At 40.5% G+C, this 26142-nt stretch overlaps 1 protein-coding gene across 1 annotated transcript in view; it reads left to right on the top strand.

The window, feature by feature from the left end:
* LOC132835701 (uncharacterized) overlaps positions 1 to 25400 on the top strand; it is a gene marked incomplete at its 5' end in the record, with an annotated part of 104054 nt that extends 78654 nt beyond the window's left edge. Inside the window, 8 exons of the mRNA XM_060854843.1 lie at positions 9107 to 9160; positions 12833 to 12931; positions 13631 to 13747; positions 13845 to 13939; positions 14036 to 14169; positions 14266 to 14342; positions 14459 to 14518; positions 25170 to 25400. Coding sequence (XP_060710826.1) covers positions 9107 to 9160; positions 12833 to 12931; positions 13631 to 13747; positions 13845 to 13939; positions 14036 to 14169; positions 14266 to 14342; positions 14459 to 14518; positions 25170 to 25400 — 867 coding nt within the window. The remainder of the gene's footprint in view (positions 1 to 9106; positions 9161 to 12832; positions 12932 to 13630; positions 13748 to 13844; positions 13940 to 14035; positions 14170 to 14265; positions 14343 to 14458; positions 14519 to 25169) is intronic.
* Positions 25401 to 26142: the final 742 nt, after the last annotated feature.

Raw genomic sequence — 26142 nt, 5'->3', positions numbered from 1 at the left:
GCATACTCTGACTTTACAACCTTCAAACCTCAAGCTGGGAGTTTCTGAAACTACACTTTCTGCCCTTTGAGAGATTGAAAGTGTTTACTGAGATTATAATTCAATAATTTGCTTCATGCAGAGGGGACATAAAGTGTGATTAGAGAGTGCAGATGTTACTCCAGCCATCACTCTATCATTCTCACTCCAGCTACTGCACCATCTATTCTGTTCCCATGGTGTACATAAGGATACAGTTACAGTCACATATATCTTTACATTACATTGCATAGTTTGTCAAATTTATTGAACCATCAACTAGAACACAACTAGGATTTTATAACCTGCCATGAAGGTTTAATAAATTGGCTTGAAATTGATGGCCAAGATTCTTGACCTGACCCTCTGAAACCATTGATATTCCCAATGCTGTCTTCTGTGTAAGGATTACTTATTATGCAGCACAGTTTACAAGCCCACTGCCAAGAAGTTTTTAATCGTCAGGTCTCAAGATTGCAACGATGTTGCCATTGGGCTGTCACACAATATCAGGGGAGGTGATGCACAATTAAAGAGCAGAATCCTCCAAAGATGGGCAGCTTAACAGCTCGATTGACCATGGAAGAGGCGGAATAATTAAATTCAGATGGAAGGGAAAAAAGATATGTATGGGGCAGGAGTGGCATCAAGGTTCTTGCTACATTTCCTATTGCCTACTTTATCTTCCCCTGCACAGCCTTTGGCTAAATGAATCGGGAAAAAGGACAAGCTCATAGTGATAATTTTACTCACTCTAAGGGATAGAAAGAGGTCTTTAATACAAACGATCATAAAAGAGAAAAGTACGACGTTTTTCCTACTTCTGATTTGATCACTACCATCCGGAAAAAGGCATGCTGCACGATAGCCAGTGTGCTCATAAGTCTCTTTAGAATGCAAGTTAAGGCCCTGTGACATACATAGGAGCCTGGCAACTATGAGAGATGATTGCACACACTACCCAAGAGAACAATAAATGCTATTCCACACTCAATAATTTGGAGTTGACACAGAGTGGATTTCCTCCTCTTGCTCACCTACGTCATGATGGTCAGATCGAGCAAGCTGCAGTACAGCACCCATTTAATGAGAGCAACTAACCATATTGTAATAAGGCTGTCATGTACCTGAATAGGCCTCCAATCTGACAGAATGGAGTGGCTGCCTGGCATGCTCTGTGAATTGGTTACCTAAGAGTCTAAAGGTTTCGCATGAAGTCCATTTAAATAATGATATGATTCTTAATAAATACAAGATTATGGAATGTCTTGACATAATTGGGCAGTAGGTACAATGAAGTTAAACAAATATGCATAGTTTACAGGACAATCGGTAGGTTGCGATTTTCTATGTGTTTAGCCATTTGTGGTATTGTCTGCTGAATACCAATTACTAATTGTCTGCTGATTTGTGTGAACATCAGGGTGATACCAGCTATTGTGAGACTTTTGTATCTGAATAACTCTGTTTGATACCATATATTTGGCGTAATCTTGCCACACCAATACCAAGACTCAACTGAAAGAAAAATGCTGTCGATGCTGGAAATCTGAAGTAGAAATAGAATACTGGTGAAGCTCGACAGGTCTGGCATCATCTGTAGACAAAGAAATGGAGTTAACATTTTGAGCTCGGCATGACTCTTCTTCAATGTGTCATTTTTAATAGAGCAAGATCACATTGCTGTCAGTTGTTATATTCTTAATTATCCTATGTTATTCAAAGCAATGTGTTTTTTTGTTTTAAAAGAAACATGCTGATATTGTGAGGTATATGCAGATTGTTTCCATTCCAGGTTCTTCTCTGTGGCACCAGTCTTGTTTGTGCCTCAGCATCTCTACAAAACCAGTCAGGTCAATATCTGGGCCACACAAACTGGGTTTTATACTGAGCTGGTGAAGTGCCATCCCACGGCATTTTGGCTTATGCACAGACTCTGATAATATTGCCAAGGCCTTGCCCTGACTTCTGAATCAAACATCACAGCAGAGGGTTTGATCAGTAATCCTGTCTGCAGCACTGGAAAGATACCTGAAGTTATAATCTCCCCCAAGGGTTCACACCTTACTCAGAGTTCACAGGATTCTTCCAAAGAACGCTCAGTTTGGACTGTTCCATTTTGAAATTGAATAAGGTGCTTTGATTAGAACTGAACACTAGAAATTGATTAAATGAGATATAGAAAAAAATAAAATTAGGGATTGCTGAATAAACTTAGTCAGTCTGGCAGCATCGGTGGAGAGAAAACAGTTAACGTTTTGAGTCCAGCAACCTTTCTTCAAATGTTCCCAACATCTCATCTTTCATTTTAATATTTTACAGTTCTCAGGACTCAACAGTGAGTTTAACAATTGCAGAACATGAATACCCTTCTCTATGTTTATTACCTACCCCACAACCCCAGGTTGTGTTATGAAATGAGTTTCTTTCAGCACAGCCAACTCATATTCAATCACTCAGAGACCCCATTATCAATGATCTAGATTTTTCTTCTTCCCTGGCTTACTATTAGTAGTCTCTTGGTTTACCTACCCTGTTTTCTCTCTTTCTCTGGGCTTCTCCTTCATCCATTTACTTACTCTCCCAGATTCTCCCCTCCAACCCCTTTCCGTTATCTGATAAACGACACCTTCTCCTAGCCTCTTCTAGTTACAGAGAAGGTCACTGGACTCTGTTTATCTCTCCATAAATCCTGCTAGACCTTTTCTCCAGAAATTTCTGAATTTGTTTATTTCAGGATCCAGTTCTCTGTTTTATTACGAAAAATAATATTTTGCTTCTGTTAATCTAAGAGTTTCTTTGCATGAAAGTTTACAAGTTATCCAGTAGTTCAAATGAACAATTAAAAGAGCACCTCTGTTTGAAAAAAATTGTGTAAGTCAATAAGTTAAATTATGTAACTTTGAACTGAAACAATTGGACTTTTTTCAGTAAACAGAAGCACGAAGCACAAAATCGAAATGCTGATCTTTGTATTGTGAAAATATCAAAATGTCCATTCGTGGAAAATAACTATGTAATCCAAACTCTCCAGTGAAATAAAGCTGACCTATCTAAGCGCTATGTACTTTTTTGGCTTGTTTTTTTACTCTGTGCATTTGAACAGATCAATTGCAATACTAATGATTTATGAAGTAAAAAGTTATTTTTTATTGGGCAATTATCAAGCTTTTTTTTAAAGCACCAAGTGGTGCTTTATTCTGCATGACTTCTTTACCTCTTGAACACATTTCTATAAAATTGTTATTAGCATTTTAATCAGTCTTTGACCTTTACATCTACTTTGACTCTCTATTTAATTTGACATGGTTGTTGACTGGGAATAGTTTTAAATAAATTTCACTCTCACAGAAAGTTAAAACGTCAGAGTCTGTTTGTTCTGAGTAGTTCATATATGTAGGCAATGGAGCAGTGGTAAATAAGAATGTAATTTCTTTTCACCAATGCTCCTAAAGATGCAAAATTTATTTTATTTTAAATATCCTTCCGATAGGAGGGAGACCAGAATTTCACACAATATCAATCAAAAAAAGAACCCACTCTACTCACTATTGCAGATTTATAGCAAGATTACACTTAAAAGCAATGCATTTAGTTTCCCCCAGGCTGTGAGCTCTCCCACACAGGTTCCTTCAAGGTCAGCACATTGAGTATATACCCGTTAAATATATTTGAGATGGAGATAGATCAGTTCTTGATTATAAAGGGGATCAAGGGATACAGAGAAGAAATGGGAAAATGGGGTTGAGAAACTTCTCAGCCATGATTGAATGGTAGAGCAGACTCGATGGGCTGAATGGTCTATTTTCAGCTCCTGTGACTTATGGTCTTATGGTCATATACAGTACTTGAATTGTTAGGAGTATAATAATGTAATGGCTATCTTACTTTATTGTCATGATGTGGAGATGCCGGTGTAGGACTGAGGTGGACAAAGTCAAAAGATCGTCCGACACCGGGTTATAGTCTAACATGTTTATTTGAAAACACGAGCTTTCAGAGCTATGCTCTTTCTTCAGGTGCTAATGAGGGAGGATATGTAAGACACAGAATTTATCAGGAAAAGATCAGAGGGTCATGCAACTGATGCAAATTTATTGAATATATCTAAATGACTGTTAAGCCTTTAACTGGTTAGAATGGAGATGCAGGTTTCAATTAATTAGCATGTAAATCCCAGAATTTCTTTCAAGTCACTGCTCTGAGATAATTTAAGGTCTTATCAATATAAAAGAAGTGACATCCCACTTAAAACAATGCATTTTAGATGTAGAGCTTAAAACAGACTTGATTAGAATCCTTCAGTGTCCTAACCTGGAATCAGACTGGTGTTATTTCCAAGGTAGGAATTTATAAAATGCCACATTGACTGACTGTCTATAGATTCTGTGTTTTTTGAACAAAAGAGAATGTATCTGCAAATGCAAATTCACCCCATAGATGTGCGTGTGTGTGAGGGAGAGGGACAGAGAGAGAGACATAGTGTGTGTGCTTGAGAGAAAGTGAGTGTGAGGGAGTATATGTGTCTGAGAGAGTTCACATGTGAGTGTGTGCATGTATGGCTGAGAGTGTGCATGCATGTGTGTGTATGTGTGAGCATATGTGTGTCTGTGTGTGCTTGAGAGAAAGTCTGTCTGTGAGGGAGTATATGCCTGTGAGAGAGTGTGAGTGTGTGCTTGAGAGAGTGTGTGTGTGTGTGTGTGTGTGTGTGTGTGCAGTGTGACATGAACCCAAGATCCTGGTTGAGGCCGTCCTCATGGGTTCCAAACTTGCCTATCAGCCTTTACCTGCTGACTCTGTGTTGTTGTGTATCCCGAAGTCCACCTAGAAGGACGTTCACCAAAAGATCTGAGGTCGAATGTCCTTGACCAGATAGCAAACTACCTCAGATTCTGGAAATTTGGAACAAGCACAGAAAATGCTGGAGAAACTCTGCAGGTCTAGCAACATCTGTGAAGACAGAAACAGAGTTATATTCGACTCTGGTATGATTCCCCTTCAGAACAGTTCTTGCTGGCTACATCAAGGATGATGAGTATTGGAGGTCAATCATTTCTGTCTGAAAATATTACAGCAGGACTTTATCAAAGTAATGTCCTAGGCTCAATCATCTTCATCTGCTTCAATAATTATCTTCCGTCCAACATAACGTCAGGAATGTGGATATTTGCTGTTGCTTGCATAACAATCAGCTCCACTTCCAACTTGTCAAATAATAAAGCAATTTTGACCACCAGCAGCAGGATCTGGCCAATACTCAGGATTGAGCTGATACAAGGGGATAAGTAACATTCACACCATTCATGTGCAGCAGAGCAAGAGCAAGAGCAAGAGAGAATCCAACCACTTTGCCTTAACATTCAATAACATTAAAATCATAGAACAATATTTACAGAAAAGGCCTTTCATCCCTTTTATACACTAAATCTATACTAATCCCTTTTTCCAGCACTTGACCCATAACCTTAAATGTTAGGATGTTTCAAGTGCTCATCCAAGTATTTTTATAAATTGTTGGGTTACTTGCCTCTACTATCCTCCTAAGTAGTGCATTCCGGATCCCCATAACCCTCTGATTGAACAGGCTTTCCTCAACTCCCTTTTAAGCCTCTTGCCATTTACCTTAAAAAAATGTTACTGAGCCCTCAAATAAGGGAAACAACTGCTTTCTAGCCATTCTGCCCATGACCCTCATAAGCGTACCCATCTCGAAGGCAGAGGTAGGTAAAATCTTATACATCTTTAAGGGAGGGATAGGTATATACTTGTCATGTAAAGGGTAGAAAGTTAAACAGGAGTAGGTAGGAATGTATATTTGTGTTAACTTTCAAGGCAATCTGTAAATTCACATAACATTCCACATGAATGTTTATTGATACTTAACTTAAGGGCACTGCTTTTAAAAGGGAACTGCACTTGCACCACTCATCAGAGAATGCATACATTTATGGGGAGAAAACTGTTATAGCCACTCAAATATCTTTAATTTGCTTGTCTTTGCTCCAAAGGAAAGGCTAGAATCATTGCATAAGAAATGTGGCTAGGGAAAAGGTACCAACACTCAAAACATTGGGGTTAAGTTGAATGAAATTGTAAACAAACGAAGGGGTTATAATACACGATTAGCCCATGGCTATTCATTGTAATGCAGACAACACTTTTATTTGGTGGAAGTGAGTACTGCAGATGCTGGAGATCAGAGTCAAGATTAGAGTGATTCTGGAAAAGCACAGCGGGTCAGGCAGCATCCGAGGAGCAGGAAAACCGACTTTTTTGGTGAAAGTCCTTCATTCCTGATGAAAGGCTTTTACCTGAAACATCGATTTTCCTGTTCCTTGGATGCTGCCTGACCTGCTGTGCTTTTCCAGCACAACTCTAAACTCAACACATTTATTTGTGCTGAACGGAGTGGAGCATGAGAATGGCATCTCGCACAGAGGCTCGGGAAACTGTGAGTCAATGCAGTTTGAAAAGTTGGGGTTCTGCCTGCATGAGAGAGCAGAGATGGAATCCAGGAGAGAACAGAGTGTGGAACCTGGCAGCATTTAGGAAGGAAAGGACTTGCATCATGATTGTTGGGCATGGGGACAGTTAGATTTTGGATTTAGATTTCATTGTCATGTGTACTGAAGTACAGAGTACAGGAGCACAGTGAAAAGTGTACAGTGTCACCACACATGGCGCCACCTTTGGTACAAGATATCTAGGTACAAAATCTTAATTACAGAAGTAGATAAATAAAGAAATAAATTAAGAAGTTCAGCACTACAGTCTTCTTAGTATAAAAATGGAAAATAAAGAAAATAAAGTTAATAAGTCAAACATTCCAGTCCTTTTTTAAGCCATGGGGCAGCAGATGCTCCAGGTTAGGCTTTCCCCAAGAGGGCTCGCTCTTCCTTACTTTCGGCATGCTTTCACTCGCACGGGGCTAAGACCCGCATGTGTTCACCAGACACCGAATGCAACTGTCAACCTCCATCAGGCATGGTAGGCCTCGCTGCTGACACCATTCTTCGCAACCAACCACCGCTACCATCATCTTTTGCTGCTGACCACTGCCACTGCCTCATTACTGACTGCTGCTGCTGCCATCCTTGCCCACTAGCTGCCACTGCTGCCATCCAGGCCTGCACTGTTCGCCAGCCGCTGCCACACTCCACTGCTGCATCAGCCACCTTGCTGCTGAGTCCCACTCCTGCACCACTCCAGTGAAGCCATGATGCCACCGATCATGATCTTGTGGCTGACTGTCAGAGGACCGCCTTCACTGCCTCCATGACCGACCTGCAAAGATGAAAGAGAAAAAGAGAAAAGTGAGAAAAGAAGAAAGAAAAAGAAAGAAAAGTGGTCAGAGTGGACCAGCTCCAGTGAGACGTCCTACTCCACTGCCATCTTGGAATTTAGTCAAGTCATGTAAATGAGGGTCTCAAGGAAAGGTGTAGCACTGTCCAAATGTGAGTTAATCTCAGGTTGTTGATTGACAGTGTCCTGGAAGGGTTTGTGTTCACCTACATTTCAATTATTCCCACTGATAGGGATCTTAGATGATCTTCTTTACAATATATAAAAGAAGAGCCAGCTGATGCTGCAGGTTTGACCATATCCCACAGAGTGATGAGTAGAAAGCTTGATATTAACATGAAATCCAGCATAGAGTGAATAAAAAAAAACAGTTCTTCTTCTACAATGAAGGAAATGTCCCAGTTGCCCAGTAACCACTATTGCATGCAAGGATGTTGGCAGGTTGGAGCTATTGGGCTGAAAAGGCTGGGGCTATTTTCCCTGAAGCATCGGAGACTAAGGGGTGACTTTATAGAAATAGATAAAATCATGAGGGCCCTGGATAGGATAAATAGACAAGGTATTTTCCCAGGGTTGGGGAGTCCAAAACTAGAGGATTATGGTGATGGGGATGATTTAAAAGGGACCAAAAGGGCAACTTTTCCACACAGAGGGTGGTACATGTATGGAATGAGTTGCCAGAGGAAATAGTGGAGGCTGATACAATTACAACATTTAAAAGGCCTCTGAATTGGTATATGACTGGGAAGGTTTAGAGGGATACGAGCAAAATGCTGACAAATGGGACTAGATTTACTTAGGATATCTGGTCAGCTTGGACAAGTTGGACCAAAAGGTTTGTCTCCATGATGTATATTTCTATGACACTATGACTCTATCTCAATCCTACATGGTCTACCTTGTTTGTGGAGACTGAAAACAACAAATGCTACAGATCACAGCGGGTTAGGCAGCATCCATGGGGAGAGAGCAAGCTAACATTTTAAGTCGACATGACTCATCACTAGAGCTGAAGTGAAGAGTACAGGTGGCGGCATTTATGGTGTAGTTGGGAGGGGGAGGGTTGTGGGTGTGGCAATGGTGGAGGTGTAGAGTGCTGGTAGAGAATGGATGTTGATCATTCAGATTATGTGACCAGAATGTGAGAAGGGAATCCCACCTGGGTGAGGGTAGGGAAGAAAGAACTGTCTTCTCTTTCCAGTCTGGCAGTTAGACACATCATTTTTCTGCCATTCTCACATGAACTACCAACATCTTTTCTCCACTAGCACCTTACACCTCCACCATCACCACACCCCCTGCCCACATTCCAGCACCCCTCCCAACTATAGTCTAAATGCTGCCCCTCAATACTTCATATCAGCTCTGATGAAGAGTCATTAGACCTGAAAGGTTAGCTTGCTCTCTCTTCGTGGATGCTGTCTGACCCGCATTTGTTGCTTTCAGTATAAATTTCAGCATCTGCAGTAATTTGCTCCTACCTTGTATCCATGACACAGGAAATGTCAGATATTCAACAAGCCAACAAGTGATGACATGTTGCAACTAGACACAAATGATGGGAAATGTGATACCGTATATTTTCGAGAATGTTTGTACTATTGTTGCTCAACTCTAGGAACACCTGATATATTGTTGCTATGGTGCAGAAGGATAATTAGTGTTAAATTCTCCAAGTGCCTCTATATAATTGTGGGTGAATGATATATGGTCCTTAGGTCCACAAATCCGCAAGAACATTAAAAACTTACCACAAGTGCAGGACTCCTCCAATTCTGTTTTTCAGCGGCAGCAGCAACTCGAAGGACAGGAGCTTGGACCCGGGGGCCAGCTGGAAGCGGTGAGTCACTGATTTGAGCTTTTATATTTGAAGTCAGATAGCAGAGGTTTCTGGGAAAGGAGGGACTTCTTATTTCTATTTCCGTTCAGCTACATAAGTCAGTGTAAGGCAGGATTTCAGGGAGCTAGGGTGGAAGCTGAGAGCTAGAACAAACAGAGTTGTTATCTCTGGTTTGTTATCCGTGCCACGTGATAGTGAGACAAGGAATAGGGATAGATATCAGATAAACACATGGCTGCAAGGATGGTGCAGGAGGGAGGGTTTCAGGTTCTTGGATAATTGGGGCTCATTCTGGAGAAGGTGGGATTGTACAAATAGAATGGTCTTCACTTGAACCAGAGGGGTACTAATATCATGGGTGGGAAATTTGCTGGTGCTATTCGGGTGGGTTTAAACTAACTCCGCAGGGGGATGGGAACGGGAGGTGTAGCTGCAGTGCACAGGAGGATGACAGTAGGAAAGACATGGACAAGATTTCAGGGTCACAGGAATGTGCAGGGTCACAGCGAAGTGGTTTGAAGTGCGTCTACTTCAATGCCAGAAGTATCCAAAATAAGGTTGGAGAGATTGCAGCATGGATAGGTATCTGGGACTTCGAGGTTGTGGCCATTTCAGAGACATAGATAGAGCAGGGTGAGGAATGAATGTTGCAGATTCCAGGGTTTAGATCTTTCATTAAGAATAGGCAAGGCGGTAAATGAGGGGAGGCGTGGCCTTGTTAGTCAAGGACAGGATAATGGTGGCTGAGAGAATTTTTGATGAGGACTCGTCTACTGAGGTAGTGTGGGCTGAGGTTAGAAACAGGAGAGGAGAGGTCACACTGCTTGGAGTTTTTTATAGGCCTCCGCAGAGTTCCAGGGAGGTGGAAGAGAGGATTAGCAAAATTATTCTGGGTAGGAGTGAAATATGGAGGACTTTAACTTCCCCAACATTGACTGGAAATGCTATAACTCTAGTACATCGGATGGATCAGATTTTGTCCAGTGTGTACAGGAGGGTTTCCTAACACAGTATATCGAAGGGACAAACTGACAAGAGGGGAGGTCATACTGGATCTGGTGCTTGGTAATGATTTAGTTGTTGGTGAGCACTTTGGAGAGAGTGACCTTAGTTCAGTTATGTTTAGTTTGGTGATGGAAAAGGATAAGTACATGCCACAGGTCAAGAGTTATTGATGGGGCAAGGGCAATTATAATGCGATTAGGCAGGAATTAGGATGCATAAAATGGGGTAGCAAAACGCCGGGATGGAGACAATGGAAATGTGGAACTGGTTTAAGGAACAGATATCGTGTGTCATTGATAGGTATGTCCCTGTCAGGCAGGGAGGAAGTGATAAGGCAAGGGAACCATGGTTTACAACAGAAATTGCATCTCTTGTTATGAAGAAGAAGGAGGCTTATGTATTGATGAGGCAAGATGGTTCAGATCAGCTAGAAAGGATGTAAAGAGGAAGTTAAGAAGAGCAAAGAGAGGACACGAGCAGTCTTTAGCAAATAGAATAAAGGAGAACCCTAAAGCTTTCTATAGGTATGTGAGGAATAAAAGGATGATTAGGGTAGGAATAGACAATCAAAGACCTCTGTTATAGGAAAGGTTTTGGAAAGGATTTTAAGAGATAAGATTTATAATCATCAAGCAAGCAACAATATGATTTCAGATAGTCAACATGGTTTCGTCAAGGGCAGGTCGTGTCTTACAAACCTCACTGAATTTTTTGAGAAGGTGACCAAGCATGTAGATGAAGGTAGGGCAGTTGACATGGTATACATGGACTTCAGTAAAATCTTTGATAAGGTTCCACATGGTGGGCTGTTGGAGAAAATGCAGAGGCATGGAATTGTGGGTGATTTAGCAGTTTGGATTAGAAACTGGCTTTCTGAAAGAAGGCAGCGAGTGGTAGTTGATGGAAAATATTCAGCCTGGAGTCTGGTTACTAGTGGTGTGTCACAAGGATCCGTTTTGGGACCATTGCTGTTGGTCATTTTCATAAATGACTTAGACACAGGCATAGATAGATGGATTAGTAAATTTGCAGATGATACTAAAGTTGGTGGAGTAGTGGACAGTTTGGAAGAATGTTGCAGATTTCAGGGAGACTTGGATAAACTGCAGAATTGGGATGAGAGGTGGCAAATGGAGTTCAATGCCGCTAAATGTGAGGTGATGGATTTTGAGAAGAATAACAGGAAGGCAGAGTACTGGACCAATGGAAAGATTCTTGGTAGTGTGGATCTGCAGAGGGATCTTGGAGTCCATGTACATAGATCCCTGAAAGTTGCCACCAAGGTGGATAGAGCTGTTAAGAAGGCATATGGTGTGTTAGGTTTCATTCGTAGAGGGATTGAGTACCGGAGCCGCAATATCATGCTGCAACTATACAAAACGCTTCAGCTTAAAGTTGAGTGGCACTTTAGTCCAGATAATAGGCAAAGTTGCAATGACATTATGTTCCACAGAGCCACACTTGGAATAGTTCTGATCCCCATATTTTGCAAAGGATGTGGTAGCATTGGAAAAAGTGCAGAGGAGATTTACCAGGATGTTGCCCGGTCTGGAAGGAAGGTCTTATGAGGAAAGGCTAAGAGACTTGAACCTGTTCTCATTGGCAAGAAGAGGGCTAAGAGGAGATTTGATAGAGACATAGAAGATGATCAGAGGATTAGACAGGGTAGTCAGTGAAAGTCTTTTTCCTAGGATGATGACGTCAGCTTGTACGAGGAGGCATAACTACAAATTGAGGGGTGATAGATTTAAGACAGATGTCAGAGGCAAGTTCTTTATGCAGAGAGTGGTAAGGGTGTGGAATACCCTACCTGCTAATGTAGTCAACTCAGCCACATTAGGGAGATTTAAACAATCCTTAGATAAACACATGGGTGATTTTGGGATAGCGTAGGGGGACGAGCTGAGAATAGTTCACAGATCGGCGCAACATCGAGGGCCAAAGGGCCTGTTCTGCGCTGTATTGTTCTATGTTCAATGTTCTAACTATTAGATGCTGTTTTTCAGGTGTTAGGAAGTTTATGTTTGGCCATCAACTCCACTCCCACTCCCACTTCCTGACTTCAACGCACAAGGTGTGTTCCCTGTTGGTTACGGGAGCCCTACCAACAACTAAGGTCAAAGATCGGCCTTTAGGGTGGTGGCATCCCTGCTGTACTAAGATCACACTCAATATTTCACCCAAAAGGTAAGTCACACCAACACTTTGAGAAAGTTCAGTATGCCTTGCCTTCATCTTGTTGCCACATTCACAAGTAAAAGTATTCTGTTGCAGTAAATTGTCAATAACCTGATTCTTGCTAAATTCTGTGGTAGCCAGGGAAACGGCTGTAGAATAAAAGAAACACATGATTATTTTTATTGCAGGTGTGCTGTTTAACATTACTCTCCTTCACAACATATTCCTCCATTTCCTCCTTCCATTTATTCACCAAAATATTGAAGAAAACATGCAGAATGACTAAAGGAAAGCTCCATCAGGCACATTCTAATCCAACACCGTCAGGTAATCACAAGCAGTCCAAGAGATCACATTTTATACTGCATAACAGCGATTGCTCATTTACATTGGCATACACAAGCATTAATATTCTGCGCTTCTGAACATCAATGACAAACAGAATACGTCAATATTTGAATGAATTTGTATCTGACTTCTGTTGTTCAGGTTTTCCACAACCTCAAAAAGATCTTCCTTCATGGACACCGATCTGGCATAATAGATGTCCATTTGTTGAAATCAGCCATTATCATAACAAATGGCAGAGTATGATTGTGGCGCAGTGGAGCATAATGTCATTGCAACTTTGCATATTATCTAGACTGAAGTGCCACTCAACTTTAAGATGAAGTTATGTACTCTGCCTGCACCTAAACAATATATATAAGAATGTAAGAACTAGGAGCAGGGGTTGGAAATTCAGCTTGTGAATTGTGCTCTGCCATTTGATATAATCATGGTTGATCTCATTTCAGCCTTAGCTCTACTTCCCTGCCCAGTTCCCAATGGCCTTTCAACCTACCATTTGTTATAAATCTGCCTATATCCTCTTAAGTTTACTCAATAGCCCAGCTTCCACTGAACTCTGGGGTAATGAATTCCACAGATTTACGAACTTTTGAGAGAAGATAAAAAATCACAACACCAGGTTATAGACCGACAGGTTTATTGGAAGTATTAGCTTTCAGAGCACCAGTCCGTCATCAGAAGCTGATAAAGAAGCAGTGCTCCGAAAGCTAGTATTTCCAAATAAACTTGTTGGACTATAACCTGGTGTTATATGATTTTTAGCTTTGTCCACCCCAGCCCAACATCGGCACCTCCACATGACTGCTTTTGAGAGAAGTAATTCCTCTTCAAAATCAATGTTTCAAGTTCAGTGATTTTATTCAGAACTGAAGAAGGTTCCACTATTCCGAAGAAGGATCACTGGACCTGAAGCATTAATTCTGCTTTCACTCACAGATACTGCTTTCACTCACAGCTACTGCGGTCAATCCACAGGTACTGCTGTCACTCACAGGTACTGCTTTCACTCCACAGGTACTGCTGTCACTCACAGGTACTGCTTTCACTCCACAGGTACTGCTTTCACTCCACAGGTACTGCTTTCACTCACAGGTACTGCTGTCATCCACAGGTTCTGCTGTCACTCACAGGTACTGCTTTCACTCCACAGGTACTGGTTTCACTCACAGGTACTGCTGTCATCCACAGGTTCTGCTGTCACTCACAGGCACTGCTTTCATTCACAGGTACTGCGTACACTCACAGGTACTGCTGTCACTCACAGGTACTGCTGTCACTCACAGGCACTGCTTCCACTCACAGGTACTGCTTTCACTCGCAGGTACTGCTGTCACTCCACAGGTACTGCGTACACTCACAGGTACTGCTGTCACTCACAGGCACTGCTGTCACTCACAGGTACTGCTGTCACTCACAGGTACTGCGTACACTCACAGGTACTGCTGTCACTCCACAGGTACTGCTTTCACTCACAGGTACTGCGTACACTCACAGGTACTGCTGTCACTCCACAGGTACTGCTTTCACTCACAGGTATTGCTTTCACTCACATGTACTGCTGTCATCCACAGGTATTGCTGTCACTCTACAGGTACTGCTTTCACTCACAGGTACTGCGTACACTCACAGTACTGCTGTCACTCCACAGGTACTGCTTTCACTCACACGTACTGCTGTCACTCCACAGGTACTGCTTTCACCCACAGGTACTGCGTACACTCACAGGTACTGCTGTCACTTCACAGGTACTGCTTTCTTTCACAGGTATTGCTGTCACTCCACAGGTACTGCTGTCACTCCACGGGTACTGCTGTCACTCCACGGGTACTGCTTTCACCTACAGGCACTGTTTTCACTCACAGGCACTGCTGTCACCCACAGGTCCTGCTGTCATCCACAGGTACTGCTGTCACCTGCTGGGTTTTTCCAGCAAATTCTGTTTTTGTTTCTTTGTTTTTTATAATTCTTCCTCATCTGTTTTAAATCTGCTACCCCTTCTCCTAAAACTGTGACCACTCATGCCATATTGCTTGAAATGCGGAAAATCATTGGCAAAATGCTGGTGCAAGGCTAACAGTAAATGTTGTTATTTCATATTCAACTGGTGCTTTAGCTACTCTTAACAAGTTTAAAAATGTTCAGAAAAGATCTACGAGATAATTTTCCTTGTTTGTTGAGTACTGGTAGAATTAATTACATAGAAATCACAGCTACAGAAACCGGCCAATTTTTTATGTAGCAAATATGTGATATATCCATAAATACAAATTTGAAAGAGTGATGGCAAAAGAAGGGAGATTCAAATTTCGGACAAATATCCCACTATATTCCTTAACTTGTGGGATGCATTGCGAAGAAAGGTAGTTGGTAGTTCAATTCATTTAAGAATGCAGGAAAAGCAGTGACATTCTGATAATGTCACTGGATGATCATTCTGGAGGCCCAGGTGAATGCTGTGGGTATACAGGTTCAAATTCCCCATGGCACCTGATGGAATTTAAATTCAATTAATAAATTGAAATTAAAGCTGGTCTCTAGTAACAGTGACCATAAACCTATCATCAATTACTGCAAAAACTTCATGTCGCTCACTAATGTCCTTTAGGAAAGAAAACCTGTCATCTTTCCCGATAATGTGACCCATAGCAGTGTGGTTAAATCTTAATTTCCCTCTGCAATAGCCTATCAAACTACTAACTCAGCTCAAGGGCAGTTTGGGATGGGAAACAAAACCCAACCTTGGTTATGGCACCCATATTCCACAGAATTAATGTTTTAGAAGATGAAATGAAAAACCCTTAACAGCTTTCAAATGAAACCATTTAAGATCTCCTGCTTAGAAAGCATGACAGCCAATTGATACTGAAATATAAATTTATTTTAAATTAAAACAATGTGTTCTCACGATATTTTTTTAAAATCTGTTCCCAGAGCAAAAAGGAGTATCCTGTATCCTGTATCTACAAGGTTAACCTGGAATGCTGCAGTTAAAGTGATTGAGAAATGCTGTTTTTATTTGATTCCATACCTAGCTGAATTTGAGATAACACTTTCCAAAGTTTACAGAGGACATGATTGACTGTTTTACTAATGAATACGATAAGGATCTTTGCACTATCAAAGGAATTGCAAAGACATTACTTGCTGGAAATAAGTGAGTTAATAAGGGCTACATCAATACTTTACAGTTAAATATTATGTCCTATACAATTAAGGACAATTAGTTGATAACAGTCTAAATTATATAAAGAACAATTAATAAGTTAAACTGGAGTCATGAACATTTAATGTTTGAATTAATTATCCAGTACTCTTTTGTTAAACTTCCAAGTAAAAAAAAATCCTTTTGAGTTCGGGTGGTGATTCTCTCAAGACAATTCCTAATTTCTGTTTATTACTAATTTCAATTAATCACATTGGATGAAGGTGAATATTGGAATCATCAAGATGCAGAAATATGCAGGCAGTTCATCAGTGCAGCCTCAGGCTATATTGGGATCAAACTTACAAATAATCAGGTGCATTTCAACAAGCCTCAGAATATGAACAAAAGGCTAGACAGCTTGATGTAAATAATTGCTACACAACAGAAACTACATAATCGTTTAGAATTTAATGAGTCTTGTTAGTTGAAGGTTAACAGAATAGGACACTAGATAATTAATTTAACCAGTTCACGTTCATTTTGACTCCAATTTATTGTTCTTCATGAAATTTACATTGTCAGCAAGAGATTCTCCTTAATTTTAGAGATGTACCTATATAATCACTCTTTGATATTGATGTATCATGCATTGACCATAATTAAGATGAGAGGCCCTTAATGATGCAGCAAACAAAGCTGCCGGGGCCATACCTCCAGGTGATGCATTCTACCAATGGTGTGTGGTTCTTTCACAGTGGCAAACCCTATCCCAAATCATTGCAATTGGCACCCCACACTTATACAGAAGCTTAAAGGGTACCTGTTCATTCTCAGTGGTCCAAGCTAAAAGCTTATGGGTTCTTAGTTAGCCAGAGCAAAAAGGCAAATATCCACAATACCATGGAGCGCACTCCACCAACAAACTGCCTTTGTCTCTGCCATATCTGGGACCTTTGCTGAATGCTTGGTGAAGTTTTCATTAGTTCTCAGGTGGCAAGATTCCAATTGGACTCAACACATTTTTACTGCAAGTAGTTAGTTATATATTTCCTGACCTATGGGTCATAAACCCATCTCCGACATTTGAATTTAGAGTGCAAATTAAATATTGAAGCTCAGTTCTGGCCTCCCTTCCCTGGTGGTCGATCTTCCTTTCCCATCTATTCTGCTGTTTGGAATTTCAGCCCTGAGTCTAGAATCATTACACTAACTTGTGGGCCAGCTCTCCAGCCACTAATTAAGGGTGAAATCAAACATTTATTGAATTGGTTTGAGAAGCAATAGCAGGGGATGGAAGAGCATGTGAAGGATTTTGTTCTTCCTCAGCCATGTTTGAGTAAAGGTGGATATAGTGAGTGAAATAACTCTTCAGAGGCTGGCATCTCATCACCAATCACCATATATTTACAAATGAATGGCACTTGACAATAGCTTTGCCTCTCACTGAGTCAGGCATTCAGCAGGCCAATATTGCTGACATTCATCTTTTTATGAGAAAGTGAGGACTGCAGATGCTGGAGATGCTTTCCTGAAAAAGGGCTCATGCCCGAAATGCCGATTCTCCTGTTCCTTGGATGCTGTCTGACCTGCTGCGCTTTTCCAGCAACACATTTTCAGCATTCATTCTTTTATGTCAGTTTTGGTGTCTTTACTTAAGGAAGGATGTAATTGTATTGGAGATGTTTTTACTGGATAGATATTAGAATGAGTGGACAGTCTTAGGCGGAGAAATTAGAGAAGTTGAGTTTGTCTTCATTGGCATTTAAGTAATTTGATCAAAGTTTAAGATGCTGAATGGTCTTGACAAGATGTATGTGGAAAGATTGTTTCTTCTGTGAGTGTTCTTGGAAATAGGGGACACAGTTTAAAATTAGGTGTTGCTCTTTTCGGCCAAAGAGGAGAAAATATTTTTCCTCTGAGACACTTTGGAACTCAGATTCCAAAGGCAACAGAGGCATAATTATTAAATATTTTTGTAGCAGAAGTGGATAAATTCTTGTTAGGCAAAGGAACCCAAAGGTATTTGGCAGGGGATTTGATTCAGAAGTTGGGTTGCCTTACTGTAGTTATACAGGGCTTTGGTGAGCCTGCACCTGGAGTAGTGTATGCATCTCCTTACCTAAGAAAGAATATAATTGTCATAAAGGTTCACTTGGCTGATACTGGGGATGGTACTCCTATTTTATGAAGTGAGATTGGATCGATTGGACTTGTATTTACTAAAATTTAGAAGAATGAGAGGGAACCTGGTTGAGATGCTTGCAATTCTAACAGGGCTAGACAGATTAGATGCAGGGGGGATTGTTTCCATGGTTGGAGAATCTGGAACCAAGGGTCCCCACCTCATGCTAAAGGCCATTTAGTGCTAAGATGAGGAAACATTTCTTCACTTAGTGGGTGGTCAACTTGTAGAATTCACTATCACAGAAGGTTGTGGGTACCAAGCTACTGAATATATTTAAGAAAAAGGTGCATAGATTTTTAGATATTAAAGGCATCAACAGCAAGAGGAGAAAGCAGGAATGTAGCTTTGAGATAGAGGATTAACCATGATCATATTGAATGATAAAGCAGGGCTCAAAGGACCAACTGGCCTACTTCTTCACCTAATCTGTATGTTTGTGTGAAAGATAACATCAGAACAACTACTGCAAGTTCACTGCCTGAACTTTTTGTTATTATTGACTGACACAAATGTATTAAGCTAGAATCCTGAATGAAGTATCTCTCCCTTGACCTGATGGAGGATCACTCCCATTGAACTTTGAGACGTGGTCATTTGGTTGACGCACATGCAGTGTGTTTGCTGCCTGATCTGTCGGTAGTTATAGTATGGTCATACGGCATCAGGTTTACCTCCTCACTGTGACAAGCTGCCTAACTTAGTGCCTGTGCTGAAAGACAAGGCCAGTAGAAGTATTGTGAGCCTGGTAGCTCCAACTGAGGGGACATAGTGTAACAAGGCAGGGCAAGATAAGGAGGTTGTGTGTATCTATGTAGGCTGAAAATGAGAGAGGGATAATGTGCTCCTATACCTGTCATAGTCTCTCGCCTCTCCCTAGTGATAATCTCAGTCTCAACATCTGGGGATCTGCTAGAAAATACAACTTGCTGCTCTGGCTTTTGAGAATGGCATTGCTCAACTTCTCACATATTCTTCAAGATTCCTCACCTTTATTCTTGTCAGTCAGTGCTTTAAGAGTCTGCCCAGACTTACATTTCATGTCCAATATAACTTCTTTGGAATTCTGAATCAGAGCTGGTAGCATTAATAAAATTGCCAATTAATTAATTAAATGTCAGCTAGAAGCACTCATAATCCAGTGATTCTTTAGATGCAGTGGAACTAGCTGGTACAAGCTAACTGAATTGAAATATATCATATTAATTGGTAGCTTTAATTCTGCTGCCTAGTTTATAGTAAGTGCTCTAAAACTACAACTTAATAAATGGGCTGGCAAACTAATTTATTCTTACAGACAAACATGACAATGATGTTCCTCTTTGCATTTCTACTGTTGAAAACACAAGAACAAATTAGTGATTTACTGTTGTTTTTAATAGTGTGTGCACTGCAAATTGGAAAATTGGGACAAATAATAAAGCTTCATGTGATTAGCAGATTGTGGTTGAAACTTCCAGCTGAGCATTTCAGGTGCCAGAGTTCTGCCTGGGTAACATGTCATTGGAGCACACAAATTGCACTGAAGCAGAGGTTAGAGTGGATGAAACGAAAAGGTTGAAAGTTTTGTGTGACAATGAGTCATGAAATGAGAGCACTTTGTTGATCTTCAGTGAAATTCAAAAGCTCCTCAACAATTTTACATGAGTGGAATTTTTAAGAGTTCAAATGAGTTGAAATTTTAGTTTACCCCTTGATTAACTTTTGTTTCCGTCAAGTCTGTGGACAAGTACATTTGTATAGGTAAGAAATGTGACCTCAGCATTTCAACATTCAATGGAGTTGTAATGCAGGATGACATTGGTAATAACAGAAGATAATCTTACTGGATTATATTCATACAAAGGAAAGCAAACAGCGACAATAGTACTTCAAGAGCTATTTTCCAGTGTGACCCAATTTGAACTCACCACCAACTTCCTGAGGGAACTTAGGGATGAGCAAGAAAGACATGGTGATGGCTAAATTTCATAAATGACTAGAAATATTAAATGTTAACAGGTCTTCAGATGCCAACAAAAGTGAATAGAAATAAAGAAGCATAGTAACATTTATATTTCTTCATTCTTTCATGGAATGCGGGTGTTATTGGCTAGGCCAGCATTTATTGCCCATCTTTAAATTGTCCAGAGACCAGTTAAGAATCAATCAGTGAACATTTCTATGGGTCTGGAGTCACATTTAGACCAGAGAATATAAGGATGGCAGATTTCCCTCCCTGAAAGATCTTAGTGAAATTGGTAGGTTTCTACAACAATTGACTATAGTTTTATGATCACCATTAGACTAGCATTTTAGAATTCCAGTTTTTTTAAAAAAAACAGCTGGAACTTGAACTCAATCCCCAAATATTAGACTGAGGTTGTTACGGTTAAAGTTCATGCAGTATAAATCAACATATAACACAAATATCAAAATGGTTTACATAATACTTTATAAAAATATTATTTTCTATGTTCAGTTCCCAACTAACACTGCATATTCCATGGTTGCAGAAGGCTCAGTAAAGAGCAAATTACTGCAGATGCTCAAATCTGTGCTGAAACCAAAAAATGCTGGAGGTCATGATGGATCGGGCATCATCCATGGAGAGAAAGCAAGCTGACGTTTAAGAATCTAGATGACTTTACATCACAAAGTAATGTCAGCTCTGTTGAAGAGTCAAGTAGACTCGAAACATAAGCTTGCTTTCTCTCCATAGATGTTGCCTGACCTGCTGCGAGCTCCGGCATCTTCTGTTCTCACTAAGGCTGCTGCCATGATACTTTGTGCACAGGGATAGTCACCCATTTCATTGATTCGACCATCTCATTGATTTGACACCAGAGCGCAACTCACAGCTCCTTGTTTGCTATCTTCATGCTTACTCACTTCACACTTATTTGGCTTCTCTGCTTTGCCTTCCCTCTTTATGCCTTGCCCCCACCTCACAGAGCTTAAAGGCTCACAATACTTTTGTCTTGTCTTGCCTACAACAGATGCAAAAAACTTTACATGGTTAACAGTCATCAGTCAAGGTGGTAGATATGATTCCATGTGGCACTGTGCTGAATCAACCTTACACTTGCACCATATGCTTAAACTGCAGCTTGCACAACAAATGCACAGCCTGAGCTCCAACTAAATACTTATTCATAAAGTCTAAAGGAAATGGTCCTCAGCCAAGTCAAAGAAGACATTTTTCAGTCATGGGGGATTGACACAACTTAAGGACAGCTGATGATAATATTCCAGAGACTTAAACATCATCATTTGCCTCCTTGGGTTGTTAAGATCTAGAGCTCTGTATTGCTGGAGACCTGGGAATAGCCCTTATGGGGATTTGCATTAAATCAGTTGGGGAGCTATACGGAGGTTTAGTCATTTAACAGTTGGGGACAGCCATCTCTATCAGTCCAAGAGTCATCCACTAAAACTCAAGGGGAAGTTATCAGGGGTCACTGGCATTGAAGGGAAGCTGGGGAGGTCAGTTGTAGGGGTTGAAGACAGCATGCTGGGATGTAAAACTGACAGGAATCGTGAATGAGTTAGCTTATCAAATAAGAATGGGAAGCAATAGTACAATGGAAGGTTTCGGTAACTGCACGGAGATGGTAGTGGTTTACAGTCAACACTGAAGTAGGGGGAAACAGTGCAGCAAGATGTTTGCTGTGTCTAACCTCTAGGGCTGGGGCTCAGGGGCAAGGCTTAAAGATGAAACCATAATTCCAAAATGTGTGTCGGAACATGTGAAAGCTCAGTATTGATGGGAACAGGGAATGTGAGGACAAAAGGAACACTTGAAAATGTACCAACATTATTTTCATTGTTGCTTGGTTAAAAACCTTAGAACTCCCTACCTAAGTGTATTGTTGATGTTCCTAAACCCCAAACAGTTAAAGAAGCTGACTCACCACCAACTTCTCAAGAACAATATTACTTTGCCATTGACATGCATAGCCTAAGATTCAACAAAAGAGCCATATTCTGCTTCATCTCATAGTTGGGCTCTTCTTTTTAAAGTATAATTTAAGTGTAATCAAAATGAAATTAAGAATTCATTTCATAGTCAATTGAATTTAAATCATTGCAACTTTGGATCAGTGGAAGAACTCTTGCCTTACTTAAGAAGGTTTTGAGTTCAACTGCAATTAAGAAGAGGAAATCAAACAAAAGTAGCATAGTGCAGGTGCTTGACGTTAAGTTGAAAAATTAAAAATAATGTGATTGGAAATTCACAGTCATGATTGTGAACGGAATTAATGTGTTAGGAAAGTAATGAGATAATCTTTATGATGGTTTTGTGATGTACAAGACAGTACAACGTGAGTAGCAAATATAGCACAAATTTGAAGAAATACTAGCTAGTTGATATTTCAGCCAGAAGGAGAGCTTGGTGATTTTGTGATACAATGAAGGCTTATGGGTCAAGATTCTATTCTGCACATCGAAGAAAAGACTATCATTGTCTGCCCCATTAGATTGTGGTTTGTAAATGTTTCCCTTGTCCAAGAAGGACTGTTATTTGACTAGTATGTTTCTGCAAAGTATTTTATTTCCACTGTTGTATATTGAGTACATTTCTCCCTGGTACAGACTATTCTATCTTTTGTTTACAGACTGCTTGCTGCATATAACTGTTGATTTACCTCACCTCATTTTCATGCTGCCTGACCTGCTGTGCTTTTTCAGCACCACTCTAATCTTGACTCCAATTTCCAGCATCTGCAGTACCCACCTCCGGCACATCAAACTTATAGTTGAACAGTTGATCTTAAGATTCTAGGCTGACTGAAATTCTTGTCTTGATTCCTTTTCACAGTGGCTGACTGGCACTCTGAGGAACAGTGCAGGCGTGTAATAAATGACTTTTCTCAGCTGTGACCTTTACAGCACAATAGCCCCTACATTCTATACTCAGAAACAGAGAAATTGGGGCAGCATGATGGCTTGTGGGTAGCACTGATGCCTCACAGCACCAAGGACCTAGGTTTGATTCCAGCCTCGGGCAACTGTGTGGAGTTTGCACATTCTTCTTGTATCTACGTTGGCTTTCTTCAGGTGCTCCGGTTTCCTCCCACGCTTCAATGTGCAGGTGAGATGAATTGGTGATACTAAATTGCCCATAGTGTTTAGGGATGTATGGGTTAGGGGCATTAGTCAGGAGTAAATGTAGAGCAATAGGGTAGGGGAATGGGTCCGGTTGGGTTACTCTTTTGTGGGTTGGTGTGGACCTGTTGGGCTGAAGGGCCTATTTCCACACTGTAAGGATTCTATGATTGAGTTAAAATGTTGAGGAGGGAAGAGTTGGAAATTGATCATGATGAGTTAAAAGCCACATTGATGAAAGTTTTCAGTATGGCTAGGAAATGCAGCAATTTGCCATTTTACTTCTTGACTAACACTCACCCTGTCCTCAATTTCAGCTTTGTGCACTGTTACATTGAAACATAATTGAAAATCATGGAATAGCACTTCATCTTTCAGTTAGCACTTGTAACATTCCAGATACTAACTACAGATGCTAACTACAGTTGTAATTTTAAAGAACGTTACTATTGATGTTTCTACTTGTGCACATATTGCTCCTATACACCCATCATTTTGTTTCTTTTCCTTATCTAATTACCATCACCTTTTTGGCATTTTCTCTCTCCTGCCCTCCACTCAGATATTTGTTCTGTTCTTTCCTCCCCTATTCTTTGCCTGCTTCTGTGTTTGTTTAAAAACCGGCAAATTTACCACTACCAGTTCTAATCAATGGTCATTGACGAGAAATGCTTTACTTGCAACAGATGTTGTCTGACTTGTTGAATATTTCTAATCTTTTGTTTTGTGAACTTAATAGGCTGAGTGTACTAAGAGAATGTAACACCGTTAAAGGTGCTATCTTTCACAGGAGCTCTTAACTGAGATGCCCTCTTCCAATCACATGGGTATAAAACATCCAATGGTAGGTTAAAAAGAGCAAAGGAGTTGCCTGATACTCTTTCTGAGTTATGATTAATGTTTCAGAACCATGCAGCCAAAGATATACACTGAATATCATCCACCAAATTACAAGTTTAATTTGTAAGATAAACATGGCATTCCACCAATTTCTAGGCCAAGAGCATATCACAAACATGTTGCAGTTCTTATAAGGGTGACCTTATAGAGGTTTACAAAATTATGAGGGGCATGGATAGGGTAAATAGACAGTCGTTTCCCTGAGGTTGGGGAATCCAGAACTAGAGGGCATAGGTTTAGGGTGAGAGGGGAAAGATATAAAAGAGATATAAGGGGCAACTTTTTCACACAGAGGGTGGTACGGGTATGGAATGAGCTGCCAGAGGAAGTGGTGAAGGCTGGTACAATTGCAACATTTAAGAGGCATTTGGATGGGTATATGAAGGTATCCTGCACCTTCCTAATATGTCATCTGTATCCTGTCGGCAAAGCAATGATTTTAGAAAACAGTACAATCATGCCCCATTTTCCAAAAACCTTTGAATGATTCACTAGACCTACTTTTCTACCCCAAGCTGAATTTGCTGATAAAATCTCTTTCAGCAGGAAGTTCTTGTGCTTTATTTGAACCTTCTTTGCAGAATGAGTCTCATTAAGTCTGACAGTATTTCAGGGTTACATATTGCTTTCAGGATCTGTGCCTGCCAACATTCAACCCTCAATTACTCTTCATTTTTCACAGACACCTGAAGCACACTGTTGCCTTTCATTGTCAGGTGTCATTAGAATTATTGCATTTCCACCAGAAAAAAAGTCTTGTTGATTTGGTGGCGGGGTTTTCAGAGTGGCTTTGAACAGTCATTCTAGAGATAACTAATTTATCTTTCCTCTCAAATGTTTAGCTCTGATGGATAGAGTGCACTTCCCACTGTATAACTTGGAAATTACACCCGAGACTTCAAAACAGCTTGAAGGGTCACTGATTTACCTACAATGAGAATGTTTTCATCTTGCACTTATGGAAGTGCTGCACATTGTTTTGCTGTCCAGTTTCAAAGCTGCAAATAGATCATGCAATGGACAGTGTAGTTTCTAAGTTTGGTGAGTTAAGGGAGGTATATTTTTTAAATAAAGGGATCATTGCTATTTTAAAAAATCTACTGTGGCCATTTTTACTTAGAATCTTAAATGGATTCACTGTTTTTTAAAATTTCTTCCAGGCTTGGGTGAGGATAACCCGACTCTCTTCTAGAGAAGAGGTGAAATCTACTAATTACGTACGTGTCCTAAACCAGTTATATAATTCTCAGATGGTAGACTCTGAATCTCAGCAGTATGGACCAGTGGATTACAGTAGTGGACAGAGTGGAGTGGAACAGAATAGAAGCACACAGGAGTTGAAAAGCTGTATGAATGACTGTATGTTAAAAAACATCACAGGGGAACTGTGAATTCATTAATTTCTACTCTTCATTTTATATAGTTAATAGTATAAAGTAAACTTAAATTAAGCAGGACAGGTCGGCCATGCAAAATGCCCATCTGGTCACACCACTTGATTCAGCTAAGGAGTGCAAAAGCATCACTCACTCTAGAAATATGGGCGCTCTCAGTTTCCTGAATCTAACATTGGCTTCAAGTCACTGGTGTTTCTGAGAGACATACTTCTCTGGATTACATGTTCAGACAGGTTATGGAGATGCAGGCAGACAATGAATAGGTGAGAATTAGGGAGTCTAAAAAGACCAAGCAGGTAGTGCAAGTGTCTCCTGAAGTTATTTTAAAGAAGCAACTTTCTAACCTGTATACTTGGCAATAGTTCCTTCGAGGGGTGCAGCAAGCTTCAGTCCCAGAAAACCATAGATGGGCTGGCTGTGCAGAAGGAAAGGAAGACATGTAGAACAGCAAACATGGTAGACTATTTATTAGTTGGAGTAATGGACAACCAATTCTATGGCTGTGTAAGTGACTCCAGGATAGCATGTTGCTTCCCTCGTGCCAGTGTCAAGGATGTCACAGATCAAGTGCAGGCCCTTCTTCTGGGAGACAGTGATCAGCCTGAGGTTGAGGTATGACTGGCATCAATAAAATAAGGAGAAAAGGGGAATATGGTGCTGCAGTCAGAATTTAGTGACTTGGATGGAAAGTTAGTCAGCAGCAGCTCAAAAAGAACACTCTGAGAAACACACCAGT

This window comes from Hemiscyllium ocellatum, chromosome 3 (genome assembly GCF_020745735.1).
Source record: "Hemiscyllium ocellatum isolate sHemOce1 chromosome 3, sHemOce1.pat.X.cur, whole genome shotgun sequence".
NCBI classification, from domain to species: Eukaryota; Metazoa; Chordata; class Chondrichthyes; order Orectolobiformes; family Hemiscylliidae; genus Hemiscyllium; species Hemiscyllium ocellatum.
The sequence above is the reverse complement of the archived record's forward strand: the minus strand, read 5'-3'. Positions and strand labels throughout refer to the sequence as shown.